This window comes from Dipodomys spectabilis, unplaced genomic scaffold, assembly GCF_019054845.1.
Source record: "Dipodomys spectabilis isolate Male_0828 unplaced genomic scaffold, ASM1905484v1 ptg000089l, whole genome shotgun sequence".
NCBI lineage: Eukaryota > Metazoa > Chordata > Mammalia > Rodentia > Heteromyidae > Dipodomys > Dipodomys spectabilis.
The window spans coordinates 6,920,110-6,946,858 of NW_024870766.1; the positions used below are offsets into that span (position 1 = coordinate 6,920,110).

Consider the following 26,749-nt stretch of genomic DNA (forward strand, 5'->3'; position numbering starts at 1 on the left):
TATCATGTACCTACCAGGAATTTACATGGACACTTTCAGAAAACTTATCACATTGTTTTGCTCTTTCGGGGGGAAGACAGGCTAGCCCATGAAGCCCTGAATTCACTATTTTCCTACTAGGGATTAATGGCCCTTACATTTTCTGAAAGAAACTGAATTGCCTATCTAACCTGCTGAAGGATCTTTGAAGATTCCCACTTTGATAGTACCTTGCTTACAATAAAGGTTGTGAGGAAATCTGGGGAAAAAAGTGAGATTTAAGTACTATCAGAAATTAAAACAAAAAAAATAAGAGAAAATAACTCTGTTAAAAACCCCAAAACACATTGGGTGAACCTAAAACTTTCTACCTCACTTGGAACAGGTTCGTGCATTCTGAGGATCAAGATTAAGTCAGCCTGGGCAGAAGAGTCCAAGAGATTGCTTTCTACAATTACTGGCCAAAGAACCAGAAGTGAAGGTGCTGCTACTCCTAAGTACAAAAGCTCAGGTAGTGGCCAGGTCCTGAGTTCAACATCCCTAACATCAGCACAGACACACACATACATCTTGTCTTTAGGAGGAAACATCTTATTGCCAGGGTACATACTACCTGCAAGCAACTGGGTGCAACATCTACAGAATCCAACCCAAATAAACTTTAAGTGGTCTCCTACAACAGCACTGTACTGTTCCCAGCAATCTGAAATTTAAGTTTTTTTTTTTTTTAAGGTGAATACTCATTATAAAACTTTTAGGGATCTCTTAAAAAGTCTTGTATAAAAAGTTGTGTTAAGGGGGAAGAGAAGAAGTGAGGGGGGAGAGAAGAAGTGAGAGAAAGTGAGGGGGTAATATTGTCAAGAAATGTACTAATCTAACTAATCATTACCTTACTTACGTAACTGCAACCACTCTATATCACCTTTACAACAAAATAAATTTTAAAAAGTAATGGAGGTAAAGTTTAGCTTGACATTTTCGCATTAAATGCAACTAAGGCAAAACAATTTGGGGGCTGAGGGTAAACAGTATCACTGCAAATCGAAGTTGTTAGTCTAATGTCTAAGGACCATACAGCAAATATAAATGCCTTTTAATTATTTAGAAAATTTGGGGGAATATAAGAAATTCAAGGGAAGAAAAAACATCTACAAATAGATTTTTTAAAAGGCTGTCTACAAAACCTGACATAGATCCATACAACATATTCACACTAGTGACAATGCTACAGTAACTTACAGAGGAAACAAGGTTGCCTGTGTGCCTAGAATGACTGGTCCTAGGTAAGATACTAGTACAAGTAACAGAGCTGTTGAAAAGCCAGTATTTTAGTCCAAACAATCAACATTTGGGAAGCAATTTCTTTCAAAAAAATAAAGTTAACAAAGTTTTTTTGTATAACAATGTACTCATGCTATCCAATAGCAGCATTTGTTTACCCAAGAAAAAAGTCATTAGTTATAAATGCTCTACTACTATAAAAACATAGTCAATAATGTATTATTTTCTTAAAAGTGGAAATTTGTCTTACAAATTAATTTCTTCCTCACAATTTTACCACGAAGTACCTAATCTACATCAATGTTATCCTTCATCAAATAATACCAATTACAAGGTGTCATTTTTGAAGAAATTACTCTCAAAATTATTTTTTAATTATGAATAACAAAAAAACGATGGAAAAAGTTATTCTTATGGTAACTTGGTTAAGTTCTTCCTTCTAGTTTTTTACTCTGGCCAAATAACCTAACTCTTCAAGGCCAAAATACTTTCAGAGACCAATTAACTGGATCACTCTCAAGTTCAATGTTTATAAAAACTTTGGATATTCAAATATAGAAAATAATACACTTTGTTTTTCTGTATGAAATTACATGTATTTCAAGAGATCATGTTATCATAAAAATCTATTTGAGTAAACAATGGACATAACTAAATTTATGATGCTTAATTTTTTTCATACCCACATATTTCTTGAAATTAGTTTTCAGTGATAAAGTGGTATCTTTATAATTCTCAGAAAACACAACCACAGAATGGAAAATGAATCACAATTATACTCCACAACAGGTATCTAATTCTGTAAAAAACTGAAATATTCATTTATTATATTTAAATAGTTCTGTAAACAAAGTAAGCCAAAAATCCTAAAAACTTTAGTATATATTTTTAAACATCAAAAGCCAATAAATGAAGTTGAAGGGGAAGAGAAAAATGTTGATAGCGAAGTATCTGAACTTTCCTTTTCCCAAATATTTAACATTTCACATATACCACTGTTTTCAGTGTAACTTGTAAACCCACAAAACTCTGATTTCTCTCCACTAGTCTGAAATAAGTCCAACAAAGACTGTACTGGTGAAGTACAAATTCTTTTTGCTTCTTGTGCAATAAGAAATTCAGTTTTCTCATCTAATTCGGCATTTGGTTCCAGATTTTCTTTTTTATTTCGTCCTAATAATATTCTCACTTTCTGATGGATTCTACCAGAGGGCAATTCATCAGTTCTGTTGCTGCCACATTCACTGGGTTCCCCAAGAGGACTACAGCATAGAGACTTTGTCTTTATCCTTAGGTGCTCTTGTGAAATGTTCACTGTTGAAAGATCATAACCATGCCCGTTTGTTGTGTGAAGGTCCTTTTCTTTCAGATCTTTTGATGGAAAAAGGTCCGTATTTGATTTTCCTTTTGGTTGAAGTATACTATTATCTGTACTGGAATGAGAAACTTGTACATATGGATGTAGCCTACTCGGACAATGATCTTCTAAGTCATTCTCATGTACAATTAATTTATGTTCAGATGTGTTAAAAATAATCTCCTGTTTATTTTTATATGGAGGTAGATGTGTAAAGTTCTGTTTTATGTTATTTTCAGTTGCATTTAACACAGAACATTCATTAATTCTTTTCTCTCTAAATTCTCTCAATTCATTTGAAAGGCAGGGGACAGATTCAGATATAAACACAAGCTTTTGTTCAGGTTCCTGGGTTTCTGCATACAGAATATTCTGCTTCATCACCTTTCCATTATTTTCACTGGCATCTTTCTGGCAAATATACTGCAATTCACATTTTTCTTTTGGCTCAGTCTTTTTCAGGAAATTTGTAGAAACAGAAGAAAGGGATCTAAAGCTGTATTTTATTCTTTATAAAAACAAAAGAAAAATATTAAAATGAATTCCTGAGTTTACATTAATATCTTGAAATATTTAAAAAAACTCACTTAAAATACTATTACAAGAATCTTAATATATTGACAAATTTGGATATTCTTAAAGTAACAAAACTGTAAACATAGTTGAAAACCCTACTGTACCGTCTTCTCATCTACATTCTTTTCCTCCAAGTTAGCCAATATGGCTAACTTGGTATTTAAAATTAGTCTATGTAAACCAAGGTAAAAGCGCATTAAGAGATCTGGGTTTGACTCTAATTTTGTGTTTAGCATCCTGAAAATGTTTATAACTTCAATGGTCTAATTTAGATTAGGCATATTTAACTCATTTTCCTTGGCAATGTGGACAATGAGTATTTTGGGTTAAACCAGCTGCAGAAACATATTATCTATTTTTGTTGGTTATGGGGCCTGAACTCTGGGCCTGGGCCCTGTCCCTCAGCTCTTCAGCTCAAGGCTAGCGCTCTACCGCTTGAGCCACAGCACCACTTCCGGCTTTTTCTGCTTATGTAATGCTGAGGAATGGAACCCAGGGCCTCATGCATGCAAGGCAAGCACTCTAATACTGAGCCACCTTCCCAGTCCCAAGAAATGTATTTTTAAGGAAAAACAGTATCAAAGTGTGCTAAAAATTAAGTACCTTCATACTTCTAAATATGGTAGATTAGTTTAAAAACATCCCATAGGTATCTGGCCTAAAACATTATTTTCTTCATGGAACATCTTGATATTCTTAAGATTTATCAGTTTGTCACAAATAAAATAAAATTAAAAAAAAAAAAAAGATTTATCAGTTTGTATTAGACAATCCTAAATTATGATCCAATTTAAGAAAAGTTAACAGTGCACCAATTATATTTTATAATATACCTATCATAGATAACATTGACAATTATATACTATTTCACTTGACTCTTTTTCCACAATTGTTCCCTTTATATATTATTTATATTACATATTATTCTCTTTATATTTTACTTATACTTTAAATTTCCTTCAAATAAATGGATGATAAAAATCTAAAACACTAGTCCATTTAGGTTATCTCTTATTAGGCCCAGAGATGTTGAGCAAACTGGCACAGGTGAGACTGGTGCAGAAAAAATAATGTAATAAAGGAAAAACAAGCTCACAGATAACTAGTTCAGAATTTACTTCAATTTTCAGATAATTTTAAGTTCTTAACAGAAGTCCCATGTAGATTTACTACTCAGAAATATGCTTCCTCTTCAAATGTTATCATCATGAACAATCACTTTGAATGTTACAGAAATTGAGCTGTTTCTAAGTCCAAACGTTTTTCTAATTAATCATTAGAAGTTGTATTATAGTGTTTTAACAAACATTAAGAGCTATGATAAGTTGTAATTAAATCATTTAGATTAGCCTAAAAATAGATATGAGGACCAAATAGTCTACTGAGTTATTAACTCTAGGGAACTTTCTTATAAAAACATTAAAATTTTGTTTATTGGAATAATCAAAGCAGGACTCATTTTGTCAAAAACATAGTTACTGTACACTGAACACTGTACACTGCATTCACACTTGAAAGTTAGTAGTTAGTAAATTTATCAACATGTAGAATTTAACAGAAATATTTAGTGAAAACATAAACAAGACTTAATAGAAGCACTAGAAGAAGTTTTAAAAAAATTTCTTAGGATTGCTGGGTATCAGTGACTCATGATTGTAGACCAGCCTGAGCAAAATGTTCTCAGGACTACACCTCAACCAACAGCTGGGTAAAGTGGCACATACTTACTCCAGCTATGTTGGGAGGCTAAGACAGTGAGAATCAAGTTCCATACAAGCCCTATGTTAGTCTAGGCAAAAATGCTCACAAGACCTCATTTAAACAGAAAAACATGGAAGTGGTGGTATGCATCTATTACTCTGTTACTCTACCTATGACTCTATCTCAAAAATAACCAGAGCAAAAAATAGGCATAGGTGTGGTTCAATTAGGACAAAGTCTGTGTAGCTAGTACAAAATCCTGAATTCTAATCCCAGTATTGACAAAATAAAACACTTCTCATAACTAAAAGTTAAAGCCCTTTTTAGTTTGTACACCTTTAATCTGATAATTTTATGGTTCTATAACAGGGACTGGCAAACTAGGCAGCATGTAGGAAAAGTCTAGTCAATTTTTCTGAATTCAGCTTTGTGGCAAAAGCCATACTCATTTTGTAATAGTAAAGCTGAGCTGTTATAACAGGCTCTTTCAGTCAAAAAAAAAAAAAAATTAACTATCTGGCTCTTAGCAGACACTTTCTTTTCTAAACCACAATATCAACAGAGACTAAAATCAATCAAGGGCAAATGCTTTGACAGAATAGGTAAAGAGAAGAGAAGAAGGTAATAGTTATTTAACCATACTGTGTCTTGAAAGCACATCTGCCATCTAAGAAGTAGGAAAGCATTACTTTCAGTGTAATGAACTAATTCAATAATCTAGTACAATTTAAAAGTGTGGTTGATAAATTAATTACCTTTTCTTTTTAGGTATGTCTCTTTCATGTTCCACAAAATCAAAATTTAACTTAGATACAATATCGTCAACAACTTCATATTGGTTACTCTGTGAAAAGCTTCTGTGTTGTTCACTCTGAAGGTGCTAAAACAAAAAAACATAAAATCATAATTTTTAAACAGATGCTTTTGTCCAGATTTTGAATGGTTTCATGTCTCTAAAGCTTGTTTCCAATGACTACTCAACTTCTTCCCTGAAAAAAGACAAAAGAACACCCCTTACTAGGCTTCAAAATAATAAGTAAAATAAAAGTGACTTATGAGAAACCAGTGAAGTTATTTTAACATTTAACATTTAGTGTACCCTAGTTGTTCCGGAAAACACCTTTCCCCCTATTATAATTGAGACTTAACAGTAGTAGAGCTTATATAGACTATTATACAAAATACTATAAAATAACAGATTAAAAACCCATGAGATATAAAATCCTAGAAGGCAAGTTAAAATAAACAAATGGACCTCAAGTACACACAAAAGTCTCATAAGCGAAAGAAACATTTAACAATAAGCTAAGATTAATAAACACGACATGCTAGGCTCTGTCCAAGGTTACAGGTCAGGAAGCCAGTATTTGAAACTGTGCAGTGTGAATCCAAAATTTCTTTTTCATCAGCTTGCAAACTATCTTTAAGACTTTTCAATCATCTTTCCAATCTTTAAAACTCTTATCTCTTATCTTTATCTTACATGCCCTTCTAATTGTTTTTTTTTTGTAGTTGTTGTTGTTTTTGTTGACCATGGGGCTTGAACTCTGGGCCTGGACACTGTCCCTGAGCTCTTCAACTCAAGGCAAGAGCTCTTCAACTCAAGGCAAGTGCTCTACCTCTTGAGCCACAGTGCTACTTCTGGTTTTCAGGTGGTTAATGAAAGTCTCATGACTTTCATGCCCAGGGTTGGCTTTGAACCCCAATCCTCAGATATCAGCTTTCTGCGTAGCTAGGGGCTCTTCTAATTCTTACATTTCTGTTTCTGCTACCTCAAGAGTCCTCAATTTTCAATTTTTTTTACCATCAGTATATGATGAGAAATTATTTAATTGCTCAGGTCCTTCATCATCTTTCACACTCAGCAAATCTATTAGGAATTTTTAGTACCAACTTTAAAATATATAGTTTGAACATATCTTAAGTACTTCTGCTGCTGTCAAGTTCAGGCCACTATCAGATGTTCTTTGATTACATCAATCAGTTCAGGATCTCCCCTTTTACTTAGTTCAATACCTTTAATTTTTATTATATCACTTTTCTCTGGTCTCCACTTAAATGTCAGCTTATCAGTTAGGTACTCCTGTAAAGTCTAAATAAATGGCAAAAACTTCATTCCTGTTTTATGTTTTGTCATAGCAGTAATAAATCTTCATCTTATGGTGACAGATTATATTTCCTAACTCTGCACAAGGTAATCTTCACAGAGGTAGGAAATTTGAATCTTTTGTTCAATGCTGATACCCAGCAGTGATCAATGCTTACTTTCCAATATTAATTCCCTCCTAAAAGTCTTAAAATGTAGGATGTTTTAGCACGTGCATGTAGTTCAGTGACAGCTTGCCTAGCAAGTGTAAGTCCCTAACTTCGCTCTCTACCAACACACACACACACACACACACATAATTATTTGTACTTGTCCAGTTTAAAACTGAAATCAGAAGCAGTAATGTAAAATGTAAGTAACAGATACTATTCAATGTTTAAGAAACATCAATATACAAAGAAAACAAATTTACAGTTTCAAGATCTTCATATTTCTGTAAGCAACATTCACAATATCCTTTTTTTTTCTTCTCTTTCAACTGGAGTTGAACTGAGGATCCACCATATTTGTGGCCATCCATTTGGATTCTGGTGATAGAGGTACATGGTAAAAAAATTACTGCTAACCATAGGAAAAATTTTTGAAACTATCTTAAGTTACTATGTATAAAATTTACTATAATTTGTAGACTTCTGGAGAATATTACATTGTTTAAGAGAAATAAGACATTTTCATTATTTGCAAATACTTTTTACGTACCCACCCCAGTTACCTAAAGTTGTAAAACATGGAATGTTTTATAACAGATACAGACATTAACAATGTATATGTGAAAGTAAGCAAAATATTGACTATAAACACATATATTAACCACTACACCACGGCATAAAGTATTTTAAATATTTCTTTTAAAAATGATGATTCAAACTAACCTTAGTTTAACCTGAGTTTGCTTTTGAATGCTAGATGCCTTATCTACATCAAATGGACTGCAGGGCTTCTGAGTAGAATAGTTTATAAAAGGTATATTGGTAAATTGAAGATAAAATGGCCTATACAGTCTAAAAGGAAAAAAAAGGAAAAATACATGAGCTTCTTTATTATGAAATAAGTTTCAAAAGTCTTGTATTTCAAAATCATACAATTCATCTGAAATAGAAACTGAATAGAGGTCAACCTCCCTACAAAGGACCAATTTGTAGGCATAATAATCAATGAAACTTTCAAATTACAGCAAAATATACAACATAACCACTTAAAACTGTACAGTTTTGTCATATTAAATATTGATGTCATAACACTTTGAATTATCTCTACAATTATAATTGAAGCTCTGTTGCCATTAAGTTACTTCCTATTCCTCTTTTCCCTCAACTTTTGACAACCACAATCATGCTTGGTCTTATGAATTTGTTACACATATGTCATTTGGTAGGATAAATTTCCACTCTCATTTCACTTAATTTCCTGAAGTTTCATTTAATTTTTTTAAGATTTACTATTCCATTGTGTACATACATACGCTTAAGCTACATTTTGTCTACTTATATTTACTAATGAACTTAGATTGGTTTTACATTTTAGTATGTACATACACACTTAAATATGTATATGCTAATGTATGTTTATGCATCGTGGATAGCAGCTATCATAAAGCATAGGAAATGGTAACTGTCATTATTTTATATTTCTCTAATGATACCTTTTGTGTTGTAGGAGTTTAAAAACTATATTGTGGATATCAATCGCTTACTAGATAAACAATAAATACAAGTACTTCTTCCATTTGCTAATTATCTTTGTACTGTATTCTATCTAAGAAACCATTGCCAAATCCAGTATCATTAAGTATTTCTCATGTTTTCTTCTAAGATTTTTACAGTTTTATACCTTAGATACATTTTTAAGTTAATTTATGTACGGCATAAGGTCCAATTTTATTCTTTGCATGTAGGTATGTTCCCTTAATCTTCGTTCAAATGACTGCCCTTTTCCCACTGAACGATTTTTCCCTATCCCTGTTAAAATCAACTGACCATGTGATGGTGTGTTTCTGGTATTGTACTGTACTGTCTTCTATTGTATTCTACTCTGCTAACCTATTTGTCTGCCTGACTGCCAGTATCAAATGTCCTGAATATTGTAGCTTTGTAGAGTTTTGAAATCAAGAAATATGAGAAATCTAGATTTGTTCTTTTAAAGAATTATTCTGGGTATTTGAGGATTCTTAAGATTCCAATTTTAGGGTAGAGATTTTTTACATCTACAACACAAAACAGTCATTACATAGATTACATTGGATCTGCAGATTAATTTGGGAAGTATGGATCAATATCTTAAGAATAAGAAATCTTCAGTTTAATACTTAGTAATTCAGTAGCAAACTTTTAAGCAGCATATGTAGGGTTTTTGATTTTTTTGTTGTTGCTGTTTATTTTTGCTGGTATAGTGGCTCAAATACAGAGGCCTCAAGCTTGCTCACCTTTCTTGCTGGAAGTTGATGTTCTATCATTTGAGCCAAGCCTTCGGGTTAACTGGAGATGGGGATGTGAAGAACTTATCTGCCCTGGAGTGACTTCAAACCTCAATACTCCAGACCTAAGCCTCCTAAGTAGCTATGATCACAGGCATAAGCCACCAGTGCCCAGCTTTTTATTAGTGGTTCTTACTTATAATGGAACCCACATTTAACTAGAAAATGACTATTTGAAATACTAAAATATGAGTTGTTTTCATGAGTACTCAATCAAATAGTTCAAACACATATCTATTATATGATGAAATTAAATTTAGTCTTGAAGTAATGGTACATGCATATTTGACCAATATAAAGGAACTTAATCATATTAATGGAAATAGATTTTTTCCTTAATACTGTACTGAAATCAGAGATTGGACACTTACTGATCCATATCTTCTACCTTTATAAAAGGCTTCTTGAGTCTTCCTCCTTGAAGATATAGAAAACACAGTGTTAGATACCCATAAATCAACAACTTCTTGTAAATAAAACTTTAGTTGGAACTATTTTCCAATATCATCCCATTTCCAGACACAATTGCAATCGTCATATTCTGAGATTCTTAAACTGAATGGAGGTAACAGAGTCTATGAACAGAACTTAGAAGAATTATAATAGAAAAATTTGAATTGTAATAGAAAAAATATTTATTTTTACTAATGTATAATTTAACATTTTGCAATTATAAATATAAACAATAAAACATACCTAGTATTAGCAACTGCAACTTTGATAACAGAAACAGCAGATATTTTCACATATTGGTTTATTACAGGTTTCTAAAAAGTTTCACAAATCAGTTTAAAATTACTGTAGAAATTTAAGATATTACTGGTAGACTGTGTGTGTTGTGTGTGTGTTCTGATGGTACTGGGATTTGACCTCAGCCTCAAACTTGCTCAGCTTGTACTCCCATAACTTGAGTCACACTTCCAGCCCAGCTTTCTGCTGATTACATTGAAGATGGAGACTAGAGCACTTTTCTTCCCAGGATGGCTTTGAACAGTGATCTTTCAGGTCTCAGCTTCCTAATTAGCTAGGATTGAGTATTAGCTAGATACCCACTGGCAGTTCGTTAGATGTTTATAATGTATAAAAAGCACTGCTGGTGGCTCATGCTTGTATACCTACACAGGAGACTGAGATCTGAGGACCTTGGTTCAAAGAGAACCCGGGTAGGAATGTCCGTGAGACTCTTATCGCCAATTAACCACCAGAAAACAGCTCAAGTGGAAGAGTGCTAGCCTGGATCTGAAGAGTTCAGGGATAGTACCCAGGCCCCCCAGTTCAATCCCAAAAACAAACAAACAAATAAAAAAAGCAGGTATATCACTATTAAAAACTAGTTCATATATTTTAATATAACTGATTTTAATGATAATCCAATAAAATTTTATGCTAAATTTTTTAATAAATTTTGTAATACCATCTTATAATTTATAACAAAAAAGCAAGTATATCACTACTAAAAACTAATAGATACATTTTAATATAAGTGATTTTTCTGATAAGCCAATGAATTTTTCCTATATTTAAAAAATGACCATAAAACCCTATATCACTAAATGGCCATTTATATGATCTTAGAATATCATGTTTTGTGTTTAGAAGCAACTCAAATATAATTAGACATATCAAAATACTTACTTCTTGTTTTTTGTGTTCCAATAACAACTCTTTTCCCCTATAAAAATAGAGATAAATAGACTAGGTCAAAGCACAACAAAATCAGCACCAGGAAATATGTACATGCAAGAGAAGGAGTGGGACCAAGGGCAGAAGGGTACACAAATAAAGGGGGATAATAGGGGAGAAGTAATCAAGAATTTGTTGTATATACTATGAAATGAAGGAAAGGGAATGGGTGGATTGAAATGGAGTGACACTGAATCAAGATGAATTATATTCATAAACTGCTTTGTTAAATGGCAAAAAATAAAAAGATTGCATCCTTTTCATCAAAATAAATAATTAAAAAAACTGGTGTGGTTGGGCATTGGTGGCTCACGCCTGTAATCCTAGCTACTCAGGAGGCTGAGATCTGAGGATCTGGGTTCAAAGCCAGTCTGGGCAGGAAACTCCACGAGACTCTTATCTCCAATAAACCACTCAGAAAAGGGGAAGTGGTACTGTGGCTCAAGTTGTAGAGCTCAGGGACAGTGCCCAGGCCCAGAGTTCAAGTCACACAACAGACAAAAAAAAAAAAAAGACTAGGTGTGAAAGTATAATGAAAACAGCTACTGCAATTGTTCTATGTTTATATGACAAAAAATAATGGAAAATTATTATATCAAATGGGGGGGGGAATGAACTCAACCAAAGAAATTAAAACAAGATTATTCAAGAATTGAACCACTTAAATATATTAATTAAAAAAAAGAATTAAAGATACTAACCTGGTAGAGTATTGCAAACTACATGTTACAAAATATTCAAGTACTTTGTAGTCTATATAACTGTTTTAGCCTTCTCAAGAAAAATCAACCACTAAAGAAAATGAATAAAGGAATTGGTCAAAAACTTACTACTCTGTCAGTTCAGTACACTGTGAAATAAATATTCTACAAAACAATCAGTCCCATTGATCATAAATAAAACCTTTGGACAGCATTCAATAGGAAACTATTTTAATATTTAAATATTTAATAGAGTATGCACACTGTGGAGAGTTGATAGATGTAGCACAATGACTAGCTGAAACTATATCAACTTCATCATTCTAGCTAGAATAATAATTGAAGTAACTTCAGTGGCACACACAATACTAACAGAATCTCTGCAATTTTAACTTTCTTTTCTTCCTGAGTTGCCTCCTAATGGTGGGTGCTATGATCACACTAAGAGAGTAACTTGTCTATTGCACTATACATAATTACCAAACAGTACATAATTTCATGTCATTTTGTGTGTGTGTGTGCGCGCGCGCTCTCATGCATGGCAGTATGGGACGCAGGATCTCATATTCTCACCATTTTCACTGTAGGCTAATGCTCCACTGTTTGACCCACACGGCTACTTCCAGCATTTTGCTGGTTAATTGGAGATACGAATCTCTTGGAGTTGTCTGCTCAGGCTGGCTTTAAAGCTTGATTCTCAAATCTCAGTCTCCAGAGTAAATAGGATTTATAGGTGTGAGCCACTTTTTCTATAAACTCTAAAAACATAAAATCATTTTGTTTTTCCTCGGCCCTTTCCCCCTTGACTGTTCATTTTAGTTTACTGATGCTTCATTCTGTCATTTGGATTTTAGTATTAAGACCACCCAATAAATTCTGAATCTCAGTTTTTCATTTCTATGATTTGTTACATTTTTGAGTTTCTTTTCTATTGCCAATTTATGTTCATTTTTCAGTCTATTTACATTCACTTTTAAAGTATTTTCTAATAATTCTGACATGAAGAGTATCTTGGTGCTGGCATTTGTTTTAATCTGTTTTAGTTTTTTTTTTTTGTCGGTCGTGGGGCTTGAACTCTGGGCCTGGGCGCTGTCCCTCAGCTCTTCAGCTCAAGGCGAGGGCTCTACCACCTGAGCTACAGCGCCACTTCCGGTTTTTTTTTTTGTGGTGGTTTATTGGAGATAGGAGTCTCACGGTCTCTCCTGCCCGGGCTGGCTTTGAACCAAGATCCTCAGATCTCAGCCTACTGAGTAGCTAGGATTACAGGCGTGAGCCACCAGGGCCCGGCTTCTGTTTTAGTTTTCAAAGGCATATATGATGAGGCTTTGTGCTTAGCCTGCACAGATATTACATTTAAATTAGTCATGTTTGGGCAGTGGTTTAACTATGGGGTTAATTCCATTTTCAAAGCCTTTACTATGTTTGTTATAGCTCCATCCTTATGTATAACTTAAAAGTTAACCTGAGCACATGTGTGAATTTATATAGAAAGTTAAAGATTCCTTTTTCCAGCTTTGTCCTTTACAGGTATGAGCCACCAGACATCAGTGAGTTCATGTCTTTATAATACAGTCAGTCTCTAAGAAACTTCCTTTCAATTCCACTTATTTAAGGGTAGAATGAAGAAAAAGACCACTGGAAAATGATCTGAAAAACATGAGAAGCAAGAGAAAAGCAAAGAGATGACAGAAATTCCAGAAAAGAACAGGTATAAGGAGGGAATGGACAATTTCTGGGAGAATGAGTATGTCTGGTTTACAAAGTATCCAAGTGATTTGGCAAATATGACAGGAAATTTATAACTTGTAGGTTGAAAAATGATTGGGAAGTATGAGAGGAGATCTGGACAGTATAGAGAGGAATTATAAAGCTAGAGCAATGCATAGGGTATGGAAGTATCAAGAGAGGTGTTATTGTATTTGTTTTTAAAAAACAGAAATGGGCTGAATATCTATAAAGGCTTCAATGAAAAAACTAGGCAGAAGATTGAAGATATGGAATTCTAACAGAGTACAATGCTCAATACGGAAGTTTAACAAATATCTGTTTATCTATTATATCATCTGGAGCAACCAAAAAGCATATTCCTTACTTATCTTCCAAAAATGGGTTCTATAGTAGAAATTCATGTGGTTATCAGCTAATTTTAGCATTTTTCTATAGAGTAAACGAAAGTATTTAAGAACAGAGGTAATGACAAGGAGTGGGAGGGGAGTGGGGAGAACACCAAAAAAAGTATGCCACAATCCCAGGAACTACTTTTATTTGCCCTAAGTACAATCCTGAAGTTCAATCATACACATCAATTCAGAAATATTCATATAATATACACACTGTTAGAATTTTTTTTTTTTTGGGTCCGGTCGTGGGGCCTGAACTCTGGGCCTGGGTGCTGTCCCTCAGCTCTTCAGCTCAAGGCTAGCGCTCTACCACTTGAGCCACAGTGCCACTTCCACCTTTTGTCTTTTTGCTTATGTGGTGCTGAGGAATCGAACCCAGGGCCTCTGGCATGCAAGGCATGCGCTCTACCACTGAGCCACCTTCCCAGCCCCGACTGTTAGAAAATTTTATTGATATTTTTAACATTGCAGGAAAAATTTAAAACACACGTAAATAAAATGTTGAACTTGATGACTTTCTATTTTTGTGCCAGTCCTGGGGCTTGTACACAGGGCCTTGGTGTTTTTTAATCAAGGCTAGGACATCGACCACTTGGGCCACAGCTCTAACTCTGGCTTTCTGCTGGTTAACTATAGGTAAGTGTTTTATGGACCTTCCAGCCCAAACTGGCTTTAAAATGTGATCCTCAGATCTCAAGCCAACTGAGTAGCTAGGTTATAGGTGTGAGCCACCTGCTTGTGGCTTGATGGCTTTTTAAAAGTAGTTAGAATATTTTTTGAAGACAACAATTTTTATCAAACTATATTTATATGTATATAAGGAACTATCACAAATAAACCTTGTAATATACAATTTTTTAAAAGACAACATACCACATCTCTTACAGAAGTACTTGGTTTCTTGAGCAAACACAGTTCTTTCTTCCTTTGTTCAATGTAGTGTCTCATGTCTTATTAAAAAAAAGAATTCAAGATCAGCATTTTATTGTTGGAGTAAAATGGGGACACACATACACACGCACTTTTTTTGGTAGTGCTAGTGTTTGAACTCGAGTTTCACACTAGCCAGGGAAGTACTCTACTACTTGAGCCAATACTTCCTCCTCCCCTTTTTGGTTAAGTTCTTGGATACAGTATTATATTTTTGACAAGGACTGCAATTTTTCTACTTATGCCTGTCAGGATGCTAATCTTAATACCTGGCTAACTACTGTAATAGGTGAATGATTTACTATTACAGGTAAATCCCTTTTACCAAGATTTCCATTATGTAGCCAGGAACCAAGGGATAGATATGGGCACTTATAAAATGTCAAAAGACAATTTTAGGATCCTTACCATCAATATGAAGAATTTTTACACCCCACGACAAGGCATTTGATAATATACTATTCGAAGGAATAAAATCCTGTAAAATAGAAATTTGAGAATTTGTCTAGGAAACTGCTCTTTAAAATGAGTCATTTAAATAATATTTAAAGCTTTATATCACCAAAGTGGTTATTCACAAAAGTTCCTATAAAGTTTTAGTAGCAGTAAGACTATATATTTTTCTTTTGGAATTTCTAAAATAACACACAATATTTCCATACTCTTGGCAATTTAGTGTGTGCTATAAGGCAAATTTCAAAAGCTTTCAGTAATACATTAAAAGGCCACAAGATGGGGATGTTTCTTCATTAAAAGGATTTTTTGTATAATGAGGTTTTTTTTCCTGTTAGAAATGAATGGAAGAGTATTTCAAGAGTATATATAACTTGCAGCTGAATTTTTAATGACAGAATATACAGGGTGAACTTTTAAAGTTCTACTTACATGATCCTTGATAGCTTTTTCGACTAACAGTTTTCCCCGGCTTAGATACACCTATAGAAAGACCAAGGAAGACACACTTAAAGAGAGAAATAGTGGGTGAATACAGTCATAATACTCAATGTATTTATGTGAAAATGGAACCAGGAAGTTTGAAATAATGGCTGAAGTTGGAATATACTGATGGGGAAGAATAGGTGGTGACAATGATCGAGATGCATTTATACATAAATTGATATGTCTAATCAAAATCCCTTTGTACAACTATTTAAAGATAATACAAAAAAATTAACTACAAGGTTTGAAAAGAGTTGTAATTGCGTCACTGCAGTAAAGGTTTTTTGGAAACATAAATAATATAAATACAAAATTTCTTTAGGATCTTGGCAAAATAACTGTCTTAGGTCAGTATAATAGCAAATTCTACTCAATGCGAAAAATAAAATACTTAAGTTCCACTGGACTTTTAAAATTTTTATTGTCAGTCATGGGGCTTGAACTCAGGGCTTGGGCGTTGTCCCTGAGATTTTTTGCTAGAGGCTAGTGCTATACCACTTTGAACCATAGCTCCACTTGCGGTTTTCTGATGGTTAATTAGAGGTAAGAGTCACATACTTTCCTGCCTGGGCTAGCTATGAACCCTAATCTTATCTTAGCCTCCTGAAGAGCTAGAATTATAGGTGTGAGCTACCAGGACCTGGCTCCACTAGACTTTTTTGCTGGTCCTAGGGCTTGAACTCTGGGCCTGGGAGATATCCCTGAGCCTCTGTGCTTAAGGCTAGCTTTACCATTGTAGCCACAGCTCCACTTCTGGCTTTTTCTGAGTAGTTTACTGGAGAGAAGAGTCTCACGGACTTTCCTGCCTAGGCTGGCTTTGAACATGATCCTCAGATGTCAGTCTCCTGAGTAACTAGGATTACAGGCATGAGTCACTGGCCCCTGGGCAAACTTTTATTTTCAACATGCTCTTTAGCTGAAAGAATGCATGGGACTTCGTTTTTCTTCTATATTGTCTCTTTTCTGAAGAGAATTCTTTTGTAACTCATTTTTCCTATTAGTTTCATCCTCATTTTCCCTACTTTTCACATGGCTATAGTAGATCAGTTGAAGGGGGATGTTTTCAAAATAATGTATTTACATTATTTTTACATTATATTTACATTTATTTTTACATAATTTTGTGCTAAACATTTTATCTCGTAATCTCTTCTCCTAATTAAATATTGTATCTATCTATCAATGTCTGGCCAATGGAGTAGAACAAATATGACATCAGTAATTCTGTAAGAAGAGGGGGCAACCTGTTGCCAGAGAGATCCCACTTGAGGCTTTGTAGGCCTTGTTGACGCATCACAATCATTGAATTCTGCCAGATGTTCAAAAACAACTATAAGTAACACATACAAAAGTCATTATGGTTATGTTCTAATTACACCTGATGGACAATAAAATCTGAATTTCAATGATTTCTCATAAAATATTCTTTTGATTTTATTTTCCCCTATCAACCAAAAAAAAAAAAAAAAGAACGATGTATTACCAGCTACAGGAAAACAGGCAGCAAGCCATATTTGGCCAATTTACTTATTTCTACTTGGAAATTTGAAATGGCTTCCCATTTTTTCTTTCTTTTGCCAGTCTGGGGCTTGAACTCAGGTCCTAGGCACTTTCCCTGAGCTTCTTTTGCTAAAGGTTAGCACTCTACCACTTGAGCCACAGCGCCTCGTGTAGCTTTTTCTGTTTATGAGGTACTAAGGGATCAAAGCCAGGGCTTCATACATGCTAGGCAAACACTCAGCCACATTCCTAGCCCTCCATTTCTTCTTTATAAGAAAGAGTTTATTAACTTTCAGTTGTGAATTACTCTGGAAAACAAAAGCCAACCTAGAGTATTCATTAGAAATCAGAATTTACCCTGTACGATTTAAGGGAAAATATCTTTGAAAGAGACAGAAACCTATTTGACAAATGAACAATTATAGGATTACTACTAGAAACCATGAGCTAAATGAGTGGTATATTTCTCTAGTCCTACTATTTGGGACAAGGAGATGGAAGGACCAAAAGTTCCAGGCCAGCCTGAGCTACACAGAAAGACAGTCTCATGAAAAAGAAAAGTAGGAGATTCTCAGAATTCAGCCTTTCTGAATGCCTCAAAGCTTATTTAACACTTACTGTGTCTGGAGATTTAAATGAACTTCCATCATGGCTGGGATGAGGTGAAGTAGTTTCTGCAGTATATGCAGATTCTGGACTTGGTACAGGAGAGATTCGACCCAATGTCTGTGCATATTTTGCTTCCTTTTTACTTGAAATAAGATAACTGATATCTTTGCTGAGAAATTCTTCAACTCGCTAAAGGAAAAAAATATTTTTAAGTAGGTAACCTATAAGCTGTTTATATACCAGACTAAGTTTAAAACTTCACTGTCATAAAATTTAACATCCTATACATTGGTAGTTTTATGTTACATTTTTCTGAACCTAGGGTTCTGAGGAAGTATAATGGTAAATAACATGTGCTAGCTATTAATCTTAAGTACTTTATCCTAATTAATGAAATCCTCAGTATAATCCACATATTATCCACATTTCTCAGAGGAGAAAACTGAAGACACCTGAAGCCACTACAGTAGTAGATAAAAGAATGTGAACACAAGATATCCCATATTTTAAGAAGCTTGCACTATGCACCTGAAGTGTGACCAAATTACTTAAATGTTTACATTTAATTAACTTAAATATCCAAAATAGCTTGTTGGAAGATAATTACCCCACTAAAACATTTAAAAATAACTGCTTTAATTGTTGCAATTTATAAATGCCTATGCCAAAGCCATTATTACTGTAGATTACCCATATCTAGAGGAAGGAAAATTAAGCAGAAACTATAATACTAATAGTAGCTGAGCACCAGCAGTTCATGCTTATAATCCTAGTTAGATGGGAGGCTGAGATCTGGAATCTATCCCAGGCAGAAAAGTCCTCAAGTCTCCATCTCCAACTAATGAGCAAAAAGTTGGGCTAGAGACATGACTAAAGTGACAGAGTTCCAGACATGAGCAAGAAAGCTGAATGTGAGTTCGAGTCCCAGCACCTGAAAAAATAAATAGCTTTATAAAATGCAACCCAGGTACAGGTGACTCACATAGGTAATCCTAGCTACTCAGGAGGCTGAGATCTGTCAGCTTTATGAAAGAAAAGCTCAGGGACAGTGCCCAGGCCCTAAGTTCAAGCTCTAAAACTGGTTCACACACCCAAAAAATATGCACATTGAGCGAAGTACAGGTGGTTCATGTCTGTATCCTAGTTACTCAGGAGGTTGAGATTTGAAGGATCAAAGTCAGGCTAAGCAGAAAAGTCTCTGGGATTCCATTTCCAATTGACTAGCAAGAAAGCAGAGCACCAACCCTGAATAGGCAAGCCAGCACTGAGTTCAATCCCTAGAACTGGATTAAATAGATGCTGAGTAAAAACACAACTAAACAGAAAGGTATTCTTCATCAATAATTATAAATGTCTGCTTAAGTGAAGACTTCTAAAAATATTTCAGACACCTTTAATTTCTATAGAATCTCATACTATAAAAGGGAGTACTAAAATGAAGCAAGGTTTCACTGATAAGTCAATTTCATCTAATCACTACTCAAAACTTGTCAGGAAGATTAAACTTAATTAAATGCAAATCCTTTTTTCCTGCTCAGCCATAAATTCAGTTTTGCTAGCCAACTAATAAAACATACACATGTATTTGTTCTAAGAATTACAAACTCATGTAAGACCAGGAAATTCACACACACACACACACACATATAATATTATCTTCATTTTCAGAAATGCAAATCCTAGAAATACCACAACTTTTAATTTTTCAAGAGAAACACAATTTTGGACCAAACATAAATCACTTTGATAATTTCAGAGTATAATTCAACGGTAACAAGCTATTTGCCATGTTATACAATTATCATTACTATCCATTCCATAACTTTTTCAGGATGCTAAATTTAAAAGCCAGCCTGGGCTGGCTTTGAACCTCAATCCTCAGCTCTCAGTCTCCCCAGTAGCTAAGATTACAGGTGTGAGCAGTGGTGTCCACCCCACCCAGCCACTTTCTTATTCTTTGATAGTAGCCATACAAATTGGAACGACACACTGTGGATTTGATCTGTAATGCCCTAATGATTAGATTGATGAGCATCTCTGCATGCTTGCTGGCTATTAGTACTCTTCTTTGAAGAAATATAGGTCTTTGGCCCATTTAAAAATTGAGTTGTTTTCTACTGTGGGACTATAAAAAAGTGTCTATATATTCTTCATATTAATCACTTATCAGATATAAAATTTACAAACAGTTTCTACTATTCTCCGAGCTATCATTTCACTTGATAATTTTCTCTGAGCCACAGAGTTTTTAATTTTGTTTAAAGTCCAAGTTATCTACTTTTTTCGTTCATTGTATATGTCTTTGGAATTATATCCAATAAATCATTGCCAAATCCAATAATCTATATAAGGGGAAATCCAGATTTCTCCCTGTATTTTCTTCTTTAAAAAAATTAATTTTGTCAAGGTGCTGTACAGAGGGGTTACAGTAACATACGTAAGGTAGTTAGTACATCTTACTGTCAAACTTGTTATCCCCTCCCTCATTTTCCTCCCAGTTTCCCTCCCCCTCAAGTTGTATAGTTCATTTCCAACATATTGTCTAATGAGTAACACTGCTACATTGGTTTGCCCTTTGTCCTAGGATTTTACCTTTTGCATTTAGTTCTTCCCAAGCTCAAAATATGTTGGAAATTTTTAAGTTGCACAAACCCTGTAGATAAGTATTTCTATTTTATGTTCATTTTGCTTGGTATGTTCCTACGAGGTCTTCAAGATCCAGGTGTAACATCTCTTATGAGTGCTAATGTCTGAGAGGTCATTCTCATCTATGAATTATAATAGCAATGTTTTTGTATTTCTGCTGAAACAGCCTTACTTCTCTATTGTATATTGTCTTAACTTCCTGCTAAATCGATAATTCTTACAAAGTAGACCTTATCTTACTTATTTTTACATCCTCAGCACCTAAAGCAGTGCTGGTATATAGGAGACATTGGCGGAATAATTTCTGAATGAAGTTCCATGTGCTATATATATCTTTTATTTTTTGGTAGTAGTGAAGTTTTAACTTAGGGCTTTTGCTAAACAAATGCTCTACCTTCTGAGCCATGTTGCCTATTCTTTTTTATGTTTGTTTTTTTCCAGAGGGTCTTGTGCTTTCTGTTGAACCAACCAGGGACTTATATCTATTCATTCTGTGAAGCTAGACTCAAATGCTAGCATGCTGTTTATTAAGATGAGATGGAGTTTTTCTTTTTGGCCAGGCTGGCCTCAGACTATTACTCCCCAAATGCTGCCCTTCAAGTAACTGGACAGGAATGACCACCTGGCTGGCATCACATATATATGCCCTGCATACTATATGTATTTGTTCAATTAGTATTACTATGGTATTTGATTTATTAGAAATGTATGCCTTTCAAAGAGTAAACTCAAAATTTATTTCTGATGACTCAAGGTCACAACACAAAATATATAACTCTTGTTTTCAAATTCATGACAGATCATGGTATCATCCCTTGCATACCTGTTTTCCTCCAACTGCCCTATTATAATCAAAACTATTTAGATGTGGATCTCTAAATGTAGATAGTTCTATCTTTTTGTTTTTCCTGAGACATGGTCTATGTAACCCAGACCTGTGACTCAAAATCTTCCTGCCTCAGCCTCCCAAATGTTCAGATTATAGGCATGAGTTGATCAAAGCCAGCTCAGCATCATTAAGACAGTATTGCTTTTCTTGCCACTATTAAAGATAATTCTTCATTATGTCTGAATTTACTGCTCTATACTTAGTGTTTAAATTGATTAAATATGCCATAGAGATAAATGATATTAATATATTTTTATTAGAACTAGAAAGAAAACAGAATTGGTCAATTAAACAAAAAGAAACCATCAGGGATGATCTGAAGCAAAGTAATAAAAAGGATAAAGGGAGTGAGTAAAACTGAAATTTAAAGAATTACATTCTTTTAAAGGAATGTCTATTCAATAAAATTAGTTATTAATACTGTATCCTAACCCTTACAATTCATGTCTAGAGGTCAAAGTTCCTTTATATTCACATAGGCAATCTTTATGACAAAATCTTTTTAGTGATAGAAATCTTTTTAGTGGTAGAAATGGAAAATGTACTAGAGACAGAAGTCAGGACCTAAAGAATGAATACAATTGAATTACATGGTAGAGATAGTATGAAGAGAGATTAGACAATTCTTTTTAAAGTTAATAAGTCAAATTAAACTGGAAACTTACAGCTTTGGGAAAAATTTGAAAACATGCTTTTAATATGCTCATAAAGGTACCTAAAACCATTTTAGGATAGAGATTTTAAGTGTGTAAGATCAAAGAGCTTAACAACTTACTATGTATGGCAGAAATAATTAAAAATTTGTCTAATTAAAGTACTAGAGAAACTGCTTTTGGAATGGGGAAGAAAACACAACAAGGGTAAGAGTAGGGATGGAAAGAAGGAACAAAGAAAAAAGAGGAAAGAAAGGACCAAGAAAGGAAAGGGAGGACAGGATTCCTACCACAGCCACTGTGCTACGACTTTAGCCAGAGTTCTTTTAGGCTTTCAATTTTGGACTTCTGAATATTATTTTTCTGAAGGATTCCACATCTTTAAAACATAAATAAATTACCATTGATTTAGAAAAACTAAACCTAGAGTTAACAGGCTAATCACCATATTTAAAAAAGCTAGAAAACTGTATCATGCAGCTACAGTCCAGCCACTGTAAAGGAAGAGAATTGTGGTGTGTTGTTACTCTGGAATACTTACATGATTCCTACTCTGATTAGACCAGTCACACATCATCTCTGGACCTCAAGTACTTCATTTCTAAAATAAAGAAATCTTCACCCTAGACTAAAGCCCTTAACTAATTAACAACACACCCTTGGGAGATAACATGAATATGGTGGCAGAGCTATTAAACATTACATTTACAAATGCAGTTATATGGGCATTATGATTAGTATAACTCCTATTATAAACATGGGACTTTTCACATGTGAAAATAAACAGCAAAAATAGAAAAACTTTTAGAAGACAGGTAAGTAAAATATCACAACAAGTGCTTCCAGAAAACTTAAATATTGTGGGTTTCTAGCCTGAGAGTAAAATGATAGGACTCATGTAATCAAAGTTGTTAATCTTGAGAAACTTAAAGTCTAATAGGAATTTTGTTTGCATGTGTGCTGGTCCTGGGGCTTGAACTCAGGACTTGGTCCATGTTCCTGAGCTTTTGGCTCAAAACTAGTGCTCTACCACTTGAGCCAGAGCTCCACTTCTAGCTTTATGGTGATTAATGAGGGGAAAAAATCCTCAAGTACTTCCCTGTGTGGGATGGCTTAGAATTGGGATCCTCAGATCTCAACTTCTAAGTGGCTAAAATTACAGGCCTAAGCCACACAGGCTCTACTAGCAGAACTTTTTGAATAAGAAAAACCTTAGTAACTTCACTTGCTAATATTCAACCAGTATTAACTTTAATCCAAAGAAATCTTAGAATTTTACCTGAGTTTTCTAATTTCGTAACCATCTAATCAGCATACAAGGTAGGAAAGAAGGTTAAAAAATTAATCCAAAATTATGTTCCTTTAATGACATTCATTCTGTTTACTTAGCATTTCTCAAGATATGCAGTAGACTCTTGTTATATAGTTAAGTAAAAACTATGAATACTCAAGATATATAGAGTTCAGTAGCATACTTACAATGCTTGATTCATTTCTGGTAACACCACAAAACTTCTGCTAAAGACATATTGTTTTTCAACAAATCTGCCTTTTGAAATTGTCGCTTAAATTAAGCACATCATATTTCCCCTTTTTGGCTTGGGCAGATTATCCTAACTTTTTTACTTTGCACATTTTCATAAAATTAAGTACAGGGAAACACTTAGTAGACAGCAAGGTGATTTTTGTCAACTGAGCTATACAGTGCACACAATTTTCATTTTTGAAATTCGTTTGATTTTTTTTACATTTACTTTTGACCATGCTCAGTCAAAACCATACATAATAAAACCACAAATAAGTGGGCTATATGTATATGATATATAGATCTTCAATAATTATCATCAAGCAGCTCTTGTTATCTGGAAGACAACCGAACATCACAATGAGAAGGCAAGAGCAGTTTACTGGGATACGGGAAATTTTATTTCTTACATTTTGGGAATTGGACTACCAATCAGAGATACCTGAACGTTTTGTCCAGCTACAAAGGATTAAAAGATAATGTTTTTCTTTCTTTTTATTGGCTTTAGGAACTGAGTCTAAGGCCTCACGTATGCTAGGCAGGTGCTCTACCACTTAATGTCACTTCCAGGCCCCAAATAGCTTTAACAAATTAAAAAAAATTGAGTGTACACTTTTCACTTACCCCTCCTAGATCCTTTATGTCCTTCTGAAGTTTTTCGGATATAGTGACAGAAGGTAAGTCAAGGTAAAATATTTTCCCCCAAAACGGCTTGTATTTGGATTTTTCTGGTCTGCTCTCAGGTTTCAGAGAATTCAAAGATAGTCTGTTCTTTTCATTTTTGACTTGGAGCCCACCTGTTATTTAGAAATGCTCAGAATTAAATATTTATGCAAATGAATTTTTACTGTTTAAAATGTCATTATGTAATAATATAGAAAGGGGAAATCCTTATGGTCACATCAATGTACTTACATTACAATTTAGGACAAAGCAAAATGACTATGTGCATTCAGATTGTATGCTGAAAAGTAACAGTTGAATCAGTAGGAAATATTCTTGTGTGTATTCCTATTTTACATATTAAGGAATGGAACTAAATAAACCTCCTCTCTAAAAGGATTCTTTCTTAGGGAAGTGGGGCTGTGGCTCGAAGTGGTAGAGCCCTAGCCTTGAACAAAAAAGATCAGGGACAATGCCCAGGCCCTGAGTTCAAGCCCCATGACTGACAAAAACAAAAGATGTCTTAGGATGCAAACTTCACCTACAAATATTTACCCAGTGTCTGATGTTCCCTTGAACAATCAAATCCAATACATCAATTCTTTAATTTTCAACCACTAGTAAACCAATTTTTTTAATTTTTTCTAATTCTTTTTTTTTTTTTTTTTGGGGGGGGGGGGGGGTCCGGTCGTGGGGCCTGAACTCTGGGCCTGGGCGCTGTCCCTCAGCTCTTCAGCTCAAGGCTAGCGCTCTACCACTTGAGCCACAGCGCCACTTCCGGCTTTTTTCTTTTTTCTTATGTGGTGCTGAGGAATCGAACCCAGGGCCTCGAGCATGCAAGGCAAGCGCTCTACCACTGAGCCAACTTCCCAGCCGAATTTTTTCTAATTCTTAAAATTACTTTTAGTTTTACCAAGATTTAAATTCAAACAGTTCCTTTGTCAGTACAATTCATCTTAATCAGTAGCACTCCTTTCATCATTCTCCTCCATTTCTTCCACCCCACCCAATCCCCTCTATTTGGTCCCATTTACCCTTGACCTCACCTTCCATCCCACAACACGGGTTCCAGCTCTCTGGCATACATTCTGTTAAACTGTTAAGTTATTCAAAAGAAGTTTCACCACTGGACTACAAATGTCAAATAAAACACTTGCCTAGGCAAAATGACTGCTTCAGTGACATTACTTAGTCCTTTAAGGACTAGTGAGTGAAATTTTAGTTTCCTATACAGCTTGTCTGTTAACGAGAATTACATGCTCAGTGTATGTACGTGTGACTAAACGGATCCCCTGGGAGCTACACCACTACATTCACTTTAGCTGAGACAGGAGCGAGCGCTGACCACACACATACACACTTCCTATTTAACTTTTTAACTTAATATTTAACTTTAATCAAATGAAGCAACCGAGAATGAAGTAGGCTTTTGTTTCCGTTTGTCTAGAAAGTCGAAATCGGCAATGAGTGTTAAAATACAAATGCTTCCACCCAAAAAGAAAAACCTGAATACCCAAGGTAAACAACCCGGCAGCGACAACAGCGACGAAGATCCACCCACAACCACACTGATTAGGAACTGAAAGCTTTCATACTGGGAAGCGAGTGCGCAGGCTCCGAGGGCGGTCGCCGGGAGGGGCCCCGACGCGCCCACGGTCGGCGGGTTTCTGGCTGGGGTTCCACCCGGGGCTGCGGGAGTGCGGGCCGGGGCCGGGGCCGGGGCCGGGGCCGGGGCCGGGGCCGGGCGGGGCCGGGCCGGGCGAGCGCGCGGAGCCCGCGGGATCCCACCCCGGCCCGGACACCACCCCGCGCGCAGCCTTCCGGCGGGCCCCAGGACAGAACCAACCGGAAAGGGAAGGAAGCGGCGGGAGAAGGCGGCGGAGTCCACGGTGGAACCGCGGGAGGAAGGCGGGTTAAAGGGGCGGCAGACGCCGGAGGGGCCTCGTACCCTGGAAACGGCCGCGGCTGTGGATCCTCATGGTTTCGGGGTTCATAGCATCCGCCGGACACCTACATGCTGGGTCCCCAGCGGGAGCCGCGACCTCCGGCCGCGAAAACCAGGCCGTGCTGTCGACTCGCCCGCGGCCTCTCTTCTTCCACGGGCCACCGCGTTCCCGCGCAAGAGGAGAGGCGTCCGCAGGCCGGGTTTCTAGGTCGGGCCGCGAGTCCCGGGCGCTGGCGAGGAAGCAGCAAACGCACCAACGAGTGGGCCGCGGCGGTTGAAGATTTGAAAACGCGTCACGCGACCGCGGCGCTGACACGGTGGCCCCGCCCCCTCAGCGTGCCGCGCTCGCCTCACGTGACCCCCCGCGTCCCGCCCCTCCGGCCCAGGCCACGCCCCTCTCCGGCCCTCCCCCTTCCCGCTGCCCTCCCGGCGGCAGGGTCCCGCTCTCCGTCCGCTTTGAGGTTCCAGACGC

At 35.8% G+C, this 26,749-nt stretch overlaps 1 protein-coding gene across 1 annotated transcript; it reads right to left on the minus strand.

The window, feature by feature from the left end:
* Positions 1–1,916: 1,916 nt before the first annotated feature.
* Dbf4 (DBF4 zinc finger) lies at positions 1,917–26,409 on the minus strand. Its single transcript, XM_042684555.1, has 12 exons — positions 26,281–26,409; positions 24,294–24,466; positions 17,966–18,145; positions 15,794–15,844; positions 15,317–15,386; positions 14,852–14,928; positions 11,110–11,146; positions 9,846–9,891; positions 7,874–8,002; positions 7,414–7,528; positions 5,650–5,774; positions 1,917–3,125 (listed from the first exon to the last, which is right to left on the minus strand). The coding sequence occupies exons 1-12, from the start codon at positions 26,324–26,326 to the stop codon at positions 2,156–2,158; spliced, it is 2,019 nt and encodes a 672-aa protein (XP_042540489.1). The 5' UTR covers positions 26,327–26,409; the 3' UTR covers positions 1,917–2,155.
* Positions 26,410–26,749: the final 340 nt, after the last annotated feature.